Source organism: Saccostrea cucullata, unplaced genomic scaffold, assembly GCF_032062105.1.
Source record: "Saccostrea cucullata isolate Sc308-1 unplaced genomic scaffold, CSIRO_AGI_Scuc_v1 ctg1977, whole genome shotgun sequence".
Classification (NCBI taxonomy): domain Eukaryota; kingdom Metazoa; phylum Mollusca; class Bivalvia; order Ostreida; family Ostreidae; genus Saccostrea; species Saccostrea cuccullata.
Window position 1 is genome coordinate 64594 of NW_026940916.1, and position 13747 is coordinate 78340.

At 36.0% G+C, this 13747-nt stretch overlaps 1 protein-coding gene and 1 pseudogene across 1 annotated transcript; both read right to left on the reverse strand.

Moving 5' to 3' along the window:
• Positions 1-1175: 1175 nt before the first annotated feature.
• Positions 1176-4581, reverse strand: LOC134256654 (uncharacterized). The gene is made up of 3 exons (XM_062739338.1): positions 4488-4581; positions 2140-2208; positions 1176-1744 (listed from the first exon to the last, which is right to left on the reverse strand). Exons 1-3 carry the CDS (start codon positions 4579-4581, stop codon positions 1176-1178), a joined length of 732 nt encoding a protein of 243 aa, XP_062595322.1.
• Positions 4582-5426: 845 nt separating this feature from the next.
• On the reverse strand, positions 5427-11481 carry LOC134256655 (uncharacterized; annotated as a pseudogene).
• Positions 11482-13747: the final 2266 nt, after the last annotated feature.

The following is a 13747-nucleotide window of genomic DNA, read 5'->3' on the forward strand; positions in this document are numbered from 1 at the left end:
CAAAAGTTATTGTCAAGGTGAAAGATTTTCCATAAGTAGGTAAATCTCCATGGTCAAGGTCTAGAGGTCAAGATTGTTGATATTCAATGAAATGTCTTGCCACAAGAAATACATATGTGAAATATAAAAGTCCGACTATCTACTGTTTAAAAGATGTGACCAAGGTTAAAGTTTTTAAAAAGTAATTAAAACTCCAAGGTCAAGGTCAAAGGGTAAAAGTTATTGGTATCAAATGAAAGGTCTTCTCACAGGGATTACATATGTGAAGTAAGAAAGCCTTAGTCCTCACCGTTCAAAAGTTATGGTCAAGGTTAAAGTTTTTTCATAAGTATGCAAATCTCCAAGGTCAAGGTCATAAGGTCAAGATTGTTGTTATCCAATGAAAGGTTTTGCCACAAACAATACATATGTGAAATATGAAAGTCCTAGAACCTACTTTTCAAAAGTTATGGCCAAAGTAAAAGTTTGAAATTTTTGTGTAAATGTGGGTCAAACTCCAAGGTCAAAAGGTCAAATTTGGTGATGCCCAAAGAAAGGTCTTGTCACAAGGAATACACTCGTGAAATATGAAAGTCATAGCTCCACTAAATCAAAAGTTATGGGCAAGGTTAAAGTTTTTGTGACGGACAGACTGACGGACGGACAGACAGACGAATGAGATTTAATGTCCCCTCGCTTTCGCGAAAGCGGGGGACAAAAATATCTCAACCTCAATTTTTGTAGCATAAAATCTAATAATATACTACTGTACATAAAATACATGAATATGCCTAATGTATGTTGCATGGATTACAATAAGATGAATGAAGTGTGGAGCCAAACTCGAAGATCATAGAAATATTCTTTCGATAATTACTTGAGCCAGGCTTTTCCCTCTCCCTCTCCAACTCTTGCACCCTTAACAAAAGCTCTCCATTATCTTTGGTGCTCTGGTTGAGAGCTTGCTTCAGACTTTCTATCTGAACTTTTACAGAGCACTCACAGCAATCATTATCAACGATCTTCCCAGAACATCTGATGTGTTACCGGTAGTATGCCGAGAAGAGAAGTCGTTAGACAAGGGAATGGAGACTGATAGGAAGTTGAGGGCAAGTCAAAAGACTGAGAATGAATGGGGTTAAATGTAGATGGATAGGACTGGAAGGAGGTAATTTAGCAGTATTAGGTGTAGGTGGTTAGGATGCTGTAAATGAACAGGAAATGGGAGCAGGCGACTGATCTACAGGTTGGTCTATGGATAACGAAGAAGAAAGAGGTTGTACAATAAAAGTTTCTGGTTGAGAAGTTGAATTAGCTACAAATGGGAAGGAAGGTGGAGTTGCAGGTGAAAAGGAAGATGGAGTTGCACTAGTTGCAGGTGGAAGGGAAATTGGAGTAATACTAGTTGCAGGTGATAAGGAAGGTGGAGTTGCAGGTAGAAAGGAAGGTGGAGTCGCACTAGTTGCAGTTGAGAAGGAAGGTGGAGTTGCAGGTGGAAAGGAAGGTGAAGTAATACTAGTTGCAGGTGGGTAAGAAGGAATAGTAATACTGATAAGTGGAGAGTTAGTTGAGGGAGGAGCAATGTTAGTTTGTGCAGTAGATGTAGGTGAATATGAGATGGAAGGTGGTTTCAAGGTGGGAGGAGTAGCTTGGTTACAAGGTGAGGTATTAATATCAAAATTCCTCACATGCTTTAAAATGTAGTCCTGGGCATGCAAGAGCGTTTCTGTTCTCGAGTTGTCCCTCGCTTTCTTCTCTAATATTTCTACAAAAGACATAATAAAGAGAATAACAAACCATATGTTATTTTACCTTTGTGAAATACAACGTTTCTGGCAATGTTTCCGCAACTGGGCAGATTTTTATAGTTGGAGAATCTAAGAGATATATTTTCATTTTAAGAGTATCCTTTGATTTATGAATAAAACATATGGTGATTTACAGTTCTCCACATTAAAAAGGGGTATCTAAAAGTCAAAGGCACAACACTGCTATTATAAATGGAACTATGTAAACTTTACATACTTGTTAAACACACACTGATACCATTACAGTTATATTTATTATTATAAACTATAAACAGTTATAGAGTCCAGACAGACCCAGTGACAGACTGACATGAGCCTTTGATTCTGTTTAAAGTAATGCAAGTGTACATACCCTTTCTTGTTCTTTTATTTTCTTGATCATTGCACTCCTCTGCTTTTGCTCGTTTTGATGATTTTTTCTCTGGAAAAAAAAAATTGTGGCATATTGTAGATATTTATGCACCACACTGTACAATGTAAATATTGAAGAAAGCATATTGTAGATATTTATGCACCACATTTTACAATGTAAATATTGAAGAAATTCCTTTAATCTCTGGATACCCTGTACCCTGTCATATCTTCAATGTTTAAATTTGTACTTTTTAAAAATTTATTTCATTTAAATTTTCTACCTCCCTGCATATGTTCCTGAATTTTTCAAAATTTATTAAAGTTGACTTCTCATTTCTTAAAGTATGATTGGTACAAATTCAAAAAGTAGCTAAGATTTTGTTACGAACTACCCTTTTCGGTCCACTTTTCTTCCTTTTTTATACGCCCGTCTTAAGACGGGACGTATTATGTTATAGGCTTCGTGTCCGTCCGTCTGTCTGTTAGCTTTTTTCGTTTCCGGCTCATAACTTTAATACTACTAGACCTAGGATTATCAAGCTTTGTCCCCTGATGCATCTTGGGTAGAAGATGTGTCGCACACAAAAAGTAGGGCGCTCTGACCTTTAATTAAGAAGTTATAGCCAAATATGGAAAAATCCTTTCCGGCCCATAACTAGAAAACCATAAAACCTACAATCATCAAACTTGACCAGTTTATGCATCTTAGGTAGAAGGTGTGTCGCGACCTATTTCAAGGTCACTGTGACCTCTACTTTAAGTGAATGTAAAAAAATGTGTCTTTTTACTTTTCATTTACACATCCCAAATAATGTAAGAGTATTGCACTGTTGTTATTAAAATAGTGTTAAATCAAGAAAATACTTATTTTTTTTAAGCATATACTTGACAGCAATCTAAAACAAATATAATGTATGTTAGAAAAATCCCATGTCTCCCATGAGTGTAATTATCAAGCACTAGTCAAGAAGAATTTTGATAACAGAAAATTTCATGTCAAATTAGAGAGAAATTAATGGGTTTTGAGCGCGAGGAGCCAACTGACAGAGCCTTGGCGGTATCTATATCCCTTGAGAATTGGGCAAATGGGTAAGCCTGTTTGATTAAAAATAGCTCTTGTTGACTAGCTTAAGTTTTGAAATGAATTTGCTGAAAAGTAATTAAAACTAATTTGATATTGCATAATAGACTAATCTGATATTATGTAATATTATTGATTTAAAAACTAATTTTATAGAGTTGGGTTGAATCAGCATGTCCATATGAATTACATACTAGAACCTGTCGGACATTAAATCTCAACCCAAAAAAAAATCTGAGAGTATTTTATATGTTTAAAAAAAAAATTAAAGTAGATAGTGCAGACCCATTCATCTCTTGGTAGTATTGAGTAGACAAGCATCCAGTTAAAGATTAATTAATGAGTTCAATGTAGGAAGGCTAGCTGTCTCAGTCGCTCTGATTAAGCAGCCCTTTGTGGATTAGACAGAAGAACTGCTGGTCAGTTTATAACATATGTCATTTGATGGCCAGCCTTTTTTTCAAAATTAATTTGGTATAGATTAAGTTGTTAAGACTAATTTGATGATGGGCATTTGACAAGGTCTAACACAACCAGCACAGAAATCTATCAGTGATGTAATATTTATTATAATTGATGCCTACATCACAGGGGATGGATAAATATTTTAAGGAATGGAAAAATCATTGAAATCTAAAAATCAAGGTTGATGTAATTTTTTTGCACCTAAACTGTTCAAGAAAATTGGTAATTTTTTGACGGGCGTATCATGTCGTGGCGCGTCACTTTATTCTCTGCATGGAATTGATTTTTTTTTCAAAATCAGTATACAAGAATAAGTTTAATGAATACATCATGAGGAATACTATCTTATACAGTGTTATCCCCTTACATGGAAATTTATGACATAAAATGTAAATAAGTACCAGATATATGTTTGCTGCTAAGTTCTTGTGCAAAAGACATGCTTCCAAATCTAAAAGAGTTATTTCTAATAAATTAATGGCAACATCAATATAATTTTATACATACTACGCTCAGGATTGGCTGTCTTTAGAATTGTTTTGTCTCTTTTAGTGCCTTTTCTTTTTCAGCTGTAAATTCAGTATGTTAGAAAATTTTAGTGATTAGTACTTTGAATTTGATCCTCATGATATCAACTCGATCAACATGCATCTACAGAAAAATTATTTTGTTTGAAATTGTGTGAACAAAAAATACGGAAATAATTCTTTCAAAAATGTTACATTCTTTAAAAATATGAGCAACATGCATGCTGGACAATGAGATTGTTACGTACTGGACCTGCTAATGTAAAATTATACCTGTTCTCAACAGCTTTTTTTCCTTATACAAGTGTCCATCTGAATAGGGACAGACACATATCCCCTGACTGCAGGTTTGCTTCCAGTCCATCATCTCCCGAATTTTCATTAATTACTTTGTCTATTCTCAGTGGAGTGCTGAGAATATCATCATCAATAAACCTTAAAAGAACCCATTCAATTTCAAAGAAATAATGCATTTTCACTACCTACTTATTTAGCCCCGCCCTAGCACTAGAACCCCTGACCCCAGGGTCATGAATTTCACAATTTCGGTAGAAGACTCATTGCTGATTACAATCCTGCAAACAGGTTGACTCCTTGATGTCCAGGAGTAAAGAAGAAGATTTTTAAAGATTGCATTAATTTTAGTGGTTTTGGCCCCACCCCTCAGGCCCCAGGGGGGCAGGGATCATGAAATTCACAATTTTTGTTCCCCTTCACCCATAGATGCTTTTTGCCAAATTTGGTTGAAATTTGTTCAGTGGTTGCAGAGAAGAAGCTGAAAATGTTCAAATGTTAACACACGATTGACGACGGACGACGCACGTCGCACGACGACGGACGAAAACAGATAGCAATAGGTCACCTGAGTTTACTCAGGCGACCTAAAAAGTGTCAAGTTGAAATATTTTAAATGATAGGTAAAACCACAATACATTCTTCAAATTCATATTCTGTGTAATTTATGTTATAGGTACACCCAGACTAAAGCTAAATATTGTAGCAGAAAGTATATAGGGAACTTAAACTGCCTTGCTAGTAAGCTAGCTTTTATAGTGATGCGGTAAACTATCCCTCTATTTCAGGGAAGTTTAGAAATGTTGAGCCTGTTAAACCCTTGGATGGGTGACCACTTCACGTTAAATATCAAATCTTATAATAATTTTTCAAAAAGCATATTGAAGATTACCAGGGGTATAATAGCTCAAAAAATAACTATAAATCAATATATAAATGTAAACCTTTATGGGAAGTCTTTGGTTTATTGAACATCATTAGGTTCTCGGTCCATGTTTTCTCTATGCCAGTCAGTTCTCCTAACCCAGTGAACTTCTCCAGCATCACCATCACTGCTGCTAGATGCTTACACGTTCCGTTTGGGCCCTTACCAGCAGGACATTCGCAGTGGGAACTTAAAATATCTCCAGATTGCTTTTCTAGTCGAAGCTTGTAGTTGTATGTAACCTGATTGATAAAAATACATACATGGTATTTGCCAAATTCATAAAAATACAAAGATTACGTGTATTACAAATTAAAAATGGACTTTCTATCTGGAATAAAATGATAAGTATAGAGATTTGAAAAAAAAAAACAGGCATAGATTAAATTTCTTGCTGAGTCTATGTAAAATGTTCAGCTGACCTTATTTTTCATTGCTGCACTGAGTATTCCCGTAAAAAATATGTCGGCCTGAATGAGCACAGAACACGCAAGGATTCTCTTGGAATCGTACAGCAATTCACCATTCTTAATGTTTCTTGCCGAGTCATTATCACCAACAAAAATAAATACATATTAATTTCATTACTAAAGTTCATTGCATTAAAAACAAGAAGTCTGTGAGGAAATCATTAATGCTCACTAGTGATATCCCTGCTCTAATGTTAATTTACCATCTCTTCTGTGTTAACTGTTTGAAATAACTTTAAATATTTCCATACAAAGAGTAGCAAGAGAATGGGTAGAATTCATCAGCATATAGGTATGGGATCAAATTTATAGGGAGATGGACCCATTCACATTATTGCTTAAATGAACTCAGAAAAGGCTCATTTTTGGGGGGCTAGTACATTTTCGACAGGTCTGAAAACTTTCACTAGCAATCAGCCCTGCATTTCTACTGTCTGGGTAATTTTACAGAGAGTTTCAAACATTGCCCTTCTTGTATTTCAAATGCATACAAAAATAAATCCAGTGCCACTATATGGCATGCCTAGCAAAGAGTACTAAAATTTCAATCATCAATTCTGCAATTTAATAAAGTAGTTGCGCTGAGAAAAATTTGTTAAGGACAGACACAACTGACACTCAGACAGACACACAAGGATTATATCACCGTATAAGTATTACCCCTCTCTCCTTAGGAGTGGGGGTACATGTATAATGAAAGATAGATAAAAAACTATTACCCCTCTCTCCTTAGGAGTGGGGGTACATGTATAATGAAAGATAGATAAAAAAAAAACATTTTTTTTCAACATAGGATCATACTACTCTGAATTTAGTACATGTATATTATATATTCAAAGTTATGAAACCTGCAAGGCGGTGAAGAAAATACCTTCTGTTTGGTCCCTTGTTACACTAGGTAAAAGTCCCTGGTGATCTGGCTTCAATTGTTGAAATCCAGTGGATGGCCAGTTCACATCTAGAGGTTCTGGCAGAAGAACAGGCGGTGGTAAAATGTTCTTGTTCCTATCATAGGACTCAAGCCTGGATATAAATTATTGTTGGAACTTAGAATTAATCATAACACAGATATTTGGATGAAAATGGCATTGATTATTATTTCATAAGTTAGAACAAACATAAAATACTGTATATATATATATGTCTATAAAAATAGGGAAAAAGTAACAATATATTGGATTATTACACATGAAGTAGGTTCACCGGCCTACGGCAAGCTGACGTATGGTATAATAAGGGAGACTTTTTTTTTCTAAATTCTTGAAAAATAGGTCTAGAGCATAAAATTGACCTCAGTTTTCATTCTCTACTGGTCAGAGACCAGAAGAGCTTATGCGATAGTAATGCGTCCGGCGTCCGTCCGTCTGTCTGTAAACAATTTTTCAAAATGCTACTCCTTCTACAGTTTTGGTCTAATTTCAATATAACTTGGCACACAAGTAGACTACACAAAGATACATAATTCTGTGTATAGGTTTTTGATTTCGATGAAAGGTGTTGCCGTGGTTACTAAAAATAGAAATTTCTGTGAAATTCTTTTAAAATGCTACTCCTCCTACAGTTTTGGTCTGATTTCAGTATAACTTGGCACACAAGTAGACTACACTAAGATACATAATTCTGTTTATCGGTTTTTGATTTCGATGAACGGTGTTGCCCTGGTTACTAAAAATAGAAATTTCTGTGAAATTCTTTCAAAATGCTACTACTCCTACAGTTTTGATCTGATTTCAGTATAAGTTGGCAAACAAGTAGAATACACTAAGATACATAATTCTGTGTATCGGTTTTTGATTTCGATGAACGGTGTTGCCGTGGTTACCAAAAAAAGAAATTTCTGTGAAATTCTTTCAAAATGCTACTCCTCCTACAGTTTTGATCTGATTTCAGTATAAGTTGGCACACAATACACTAAGATACATAATTCTGTGTATCGGTTTTTGATTTCGATGAATGGTGTTGCCGTGGTTACCAAAAATAGAAATTTCTGTGAAATTCTTTCAAAATGCTACTCCTCCTACAGTTTTGGTCTGATTTCAGTATAACTTGGCACACAAGTAGAATACACTAAGATACATAATTCTGTGTATCAGTTTTTAGCTCACCTGAGCCGAAGGCTCAAGTGAGCTTTTCTGATCACATTTTGTCCGTCGTCCGTCCGTCTGTCTGTCCGTCTGTCTGGTCTGGTCTGTAAACTTTTCACATTTTCGACTTCTTCTCAAGAACCACTGGGCCAATTTTGATACAAACCATCCTTGGGTGAAGGGGAATCTAAAATGTTAAAATGAAGGGACATATCCCCTTGCAAGGGGAGATAATCAAGAAAAGACGAAAATAGGGTGGGGTCATGAAAAAATCTTCTTCTCAAGAACCACAGGGCAAGTAAAGCTGAAACTTATGTGGAAGAATCCTGGTATAGTGTAGATTCTAAATTGTTCAAATCATGACCCCCGGGGAAAGGGCGGGGCCACAATGGGGAATCAAAGTTTTATATAGAAATATATAGGAAAAATCTTTGAAAATCTTCTTCTCAAGAACCACTGGGCCAGAAAAGCTGAAACTTATGTGGAAGCATCGTATAGTGTAGAATCTAAATTGTTCAAATCATGACCCCCGGGGGAAGGGCGGGGCCACTATGGGGAATCAAAGTTTTATATAGGAAAAATCTTTGAAAATCTTCTTCTCAAGAACCAAGTGGAAGCATCCTGGTATAGTGATCTAAATTGTTCAAATCATGACCCCCGGGGGAAGGGCAGGGCCACAATGGGGAATCAAAGTTTTATATAGAAATATATAGGAAAAATCTTTGAAAATCTTCTTCTCAAGAACCACTGGGCCAGAAAAGCTGAAACTTATGTGGAAGCATCCTGGTATAGTGTAGAATCTAAATTGTTCAAATCATGACCCCCGGGGGAAGGGCGGGGCCACAATTAGTTTTACATAGAAAGATATAGGTAAAAATCTTTGAAAATCTTCTTCTCAAGAACCACTGGGCCAGAAAAGCTGAAACTTATGTGGAAGCATCCTGGTATAATGAAGATTCTAAATTGTTCAAATCATGACCCCAGGGGGAAGGGCGGGGCCACAATGGGGAATCAAAGTTTTATATAGAAATACATGTATATAGAAAAAATCTTTGAAAATCTTCTTCAATCTTCTTGTTCAAATCATGACCCCCGGGGGAAGGGCAGGGCCACAATGGGGAATCAAAGTTTTATATAGAAATATATAGGAAAAATCTTTGAAAATCTTCTTCTCAAGAACCACTGGGCCAGAAAAGCTGAAACTTATGTGGAAGCATCCTGGTATAGTGTAGAATCTAAATTGTTCAAATCATGACCCCCGGGGGAAGGGCGGGGCCACAATGGGGAATCAAAGTTTTACATAGAAAGATATAGGTAAAAATCTTTGAAAATCTTCTTCTCAAGAACCACTGGGCCAGAAAAGCTGAAACTTATGTGGAAGCATCCTGGTATAATGAAGATTCTAAATTGTTCAAATCATGACCCCAGGGGGAAGGGCGGGGCCACAATGGGGAATCAAAGTTTTATATAGAAATACAGTGTATATAGAAAAAATCTTTGAAAATCTTCTTCTCAAGAACCACTGGGCCAGAAAAGCTGAAACTTATGTGGAAGCATCCTGGTATAGTGTAGATTCTAAATTGTTCAAATCATGACCCCCGGGGGAAGGGCGGGGCCACAATGGGGAATCAAAGTTTTACATAGAAATATATAGGAAAAATCTTTGAAAATCTTCTTCTCAAGAACCACTGGGCCAGAAAAGCTGAAACTTATGTGGAAGCATCCTGGTATAGTGTAGAATCTAAATTGTTCAAATCATGACCCCCAGCCACAATGGGGAATCAAAGTTTTACATAGAAATATATAGGAAAAATCTTTGAAAATCTTTTTCTCAAGAACCACTGAGCCAGAAAAAAAGCTTATGGAAGCATTTTTGGGTATGTAAATTTAAATTGTCGGAATCATTACCCCCGGGGGAAGGGAGGGGCCATTATAGGGAATCAAAGTTTTACGTAGAAATACATAGGAAAAATCTTTGAAAATCTTCTTAGGAACCACTGGGCCAAAAAAAGCTGAAACATATGTGCCAATGAAAAGTTATATATTTCAAAATGTCTAAATTATGATCAGTGGGGTAGGGTGGGGATGCATTATGTATAACAAGGGGGAAATCTGGTAAAGAACAGAATGGTCAAAGCTTCTCAGGTGAGCGATGTGGCCCATGGGCCTCTTGTTGATTTCGATGAACGGTGTTGCCGTGGTTACTAAAAATAGAAATTTCTGTGAAATTCTTTCAAAATGCTACTCCTCCTACAGTTTTGGTCTGATTTCAGTATAACTTGGCACACAAGTAGACTACACCAAGATACATATTTCTGTATATCGGTTTTTGATTTCGGTGAATGGTGTTGTCGTGGTTACTAAAATTAGAAATATCTGTAAAATTGTTTCAAAATGCTACTCCTCCTACAAGTTTGGTCTGATTTCAGTATAACTTGGCACACAAGTAGAATACACTAAGATACATAATTCTGTGTATCGAATTTTAATTTTGATGAACGGTGTTGCCGTGGTTACTAAAAATAGAAATGTCTGTAAAATTCTTTCAAAATACTACTCCTCCTACAGTTTTGGTCTGATTTCAGTATAACTTGGCACACAAGTAGACTACACTAAGAACATAAAGAGACTTTATCAACGATCATTATTCTATTTAATGCTGTTTATAAAGTTTCAAATCCCAGCTGCTTAAGTACTTTCTCTTCCTTTGCTATAAGTTCAAACCAGTAGAGCTTCAGTCTCGACAGAGACTTCTGGTTTTAACTTTCAGTTTATGAAGTAAAACTGTCCAAATTTCTAAGTTGTAGTATAATCTGATTCATTGCTCTTTGATTTTGAAACATTTATAATTTGACTATATAGGCCTAATATGGTGATAAATTTTTCAACATAGAGAGGGTAGGGGTTCTAAGATATATATGTGTTTATCTGGGTAACCTTACAATGTGAATACAATTAAAAAAAAAATGAATGAAATCGGTCGGATGGTCCCCACCAGATTATCACATGCCGAAAACCACATTCTTGGTTGAATGCTGATGCCTATCTACACTTTATAATGTCGGTTCGACTGCAGATAAATACCATAAAGAAGCTATGATCAAGGGTTTTACTTTATAAAACAAAGCTGTATACAAATATGATTGTAATCGAATTCAATCATATATGTATAGGAAAACTAAGTGATGTCTAACTGATGACAAGGTTGAATTTGTTACGTAGGTCAACATAAACTGGACGAACACTGTTTTGTATTTCTATACGAAATTTTCTATGAACTAATTAATTTTTGTATGAAAATATTGATCTCAAGGGTATACCTTTCCATCAGATCAGTTTTTCTCCCGTGCGTAGCTGCATCCCTGTGCATCAATTCCTATTTTAATTGAGGTACCGTCCAAGTGATGTAGCGCGACGCCATCGTTCACGGTAGGATTCAAACGCACAGTTAACCACCGATAGAAATCAAGCGTCTCGCGGTGATTGTTTACCATTTCAACATGTGAACCTGATTCATGAAACTTTATGTCACAAATTCGAATATGCACAAGTTCATCATATCTTAAGAAACCTGCATAACCTAAAAACAACATACATACCAATCTCGAATGATATAAATTTTCTACCTGTGGAAATTTATCCATTATTTTATCTAAAATCTCAGGTGTAATAGTTTTCTTATTAACTACAGGTTTCGATAATAATCTCTTCCCTCCTTCTAAAATCAAATTTACAATGTTGTCTGCACATGGATTATTACAAAGATTAATATGATGTGACCATTGAATACTATATTATGCAGCATTAATGACTGCAATTGAAGCTTTTGTATAAGATAAGACAAATAAACTGCAACAGAAGATGGTGTAGCATGTAGCAGGTAATGCAAGAAATTTAAATATTGCGCACCAGGACTAAACTGTAAAATATAGTTTCTGTATTTTTTATACGTGTTATCACTTTTACTGTGCATTACTATATCATTTATTTTGAGTACACATGTACCGTGTCCTCAATTCTAGGATCCTGAATCTTTTTAATTTCTTTCCAATGCGAGAAACTCCATGTGAGCTGAAATGAAAAAAAAAAATTAAATTACTTCATATTAATATATATACACTTATGTCTCTTAATCAACATTCCAGCCCGTTCTTGATCAAATCTAATAAGCTCATTTGTAATCTTAATCATAATGCTTAATTAACAATTATATGCAACATAATATAAAATTTATTCACAATTGCCCCATCCGGGCAATTTTTTTTCATTACAAAAGCCCCATAAAGGCTAACATACATTCATTATCATTGTCTGTTATAACATAGCATAAACACAAAATTCAACAATCAGAACAGTCTATATAAGGCACAATAACATTACTCTGAAACTGGTTCAGCAAACACACTCTCTGCATGATATCCTTTCCTAAAAAAGTTTAGAGGCTTGTGATATTCAAGCCATTCTTTAACAAAATTTTGAAAATTTCCAGAGAACGGCTTTACTAATAAAGGCCAAAAAAGTGAAGACTGCCATTTCGGAACAATAAGAGTACCTCTTGCTTTGCACAAAATCAATTGTTTAATCACTTTTATAATAAGATTAACAGGAGGTATTATCCAATTATTACCTATAGACCAATCAAACCCAAAATCATCTACACCTGATGTTCCGGGATTCCAAAATCTGGAATAAAACTTTTCTACTGTCTTATTTTTACAGTCTGCAAATAAATCATAATCAAATGGCCCCCATTTTTTACTTGACAACTGGAAAATGTGATCACCCACTGACCTATCATCAAAATCAAAAATCTTACTATACGCATCTGAACCGGTCACGGTAGCCTACTGGTAGAGCGTTCGCTTCGTGATCGGGAGGCCCGGGTTCGATTCTCGTTCGCGGCGCCGCGTCATACCTAAGACGTAAACAAAGGTAGTGACTGTTCCTTCGCCAAGCGCTCGGCACTAGAAGTGAAAGTCACGGGCCTTTCGGATATGACCTTAAAAACGTAGGTCCCGTGTCACGGTAGGCGCTGGCACGATAAAGAACCCTCACTGCTCAATGGCCCTGAGTGCCGAGTATAGGTCTAAATTTGAAGCCCTTCACCGGCATACGGTGACGTCTCCATATGAGTGAAAAGTTTTCAAGAGTGACGTTAAACAATATACAATCAATCAACTGTACGCATCTGCATTTTCATTCACCCAGGATAAGCAAGTTTTGTTCTGTCGTAAGGCCTCTTGTTGTTGCTTCTTTTCTTTGCTCTGAAAATAGCTTGTCGAAGCTTTGTAGCATCGTCAGCGTCGTTAGTAACAGGATCATCTTCATACTCTTGTACAATGTCCCAACCATATTTATCCGCTATGCGAACAATTTTGTTCCTTTTATTCAAATGAGTTGTAGTAGAATTCAAAATTTCTTGAGCCGCTTCTAATCTGTTATTTTCCAACAGATTTAATACTTTTCTAATGTCAATTTTTTCTTTCTGCATTGAATTCAAACTGAGTTTTATTGCCTTGATATCTAAAGTCAGGTACCTTTTTTCTGTTGACTTCAGGGCTAAACTCAACTCGCTTTTGCCGTCTAAGCGCCCTATCTAATTTGTCTGTAAAAAATATCCAGTGTATGGTGAGTAGTGAATTCATCTTGCGAATTTTGTGTCAAGCAAGGTCGACCACTTTGGCCAATTTGGGGCGCAGCATGTATAACCCGCTCCTCGTGACTAGAATTTGACTCATTCATTCCAGGTAAAGCGTGTTC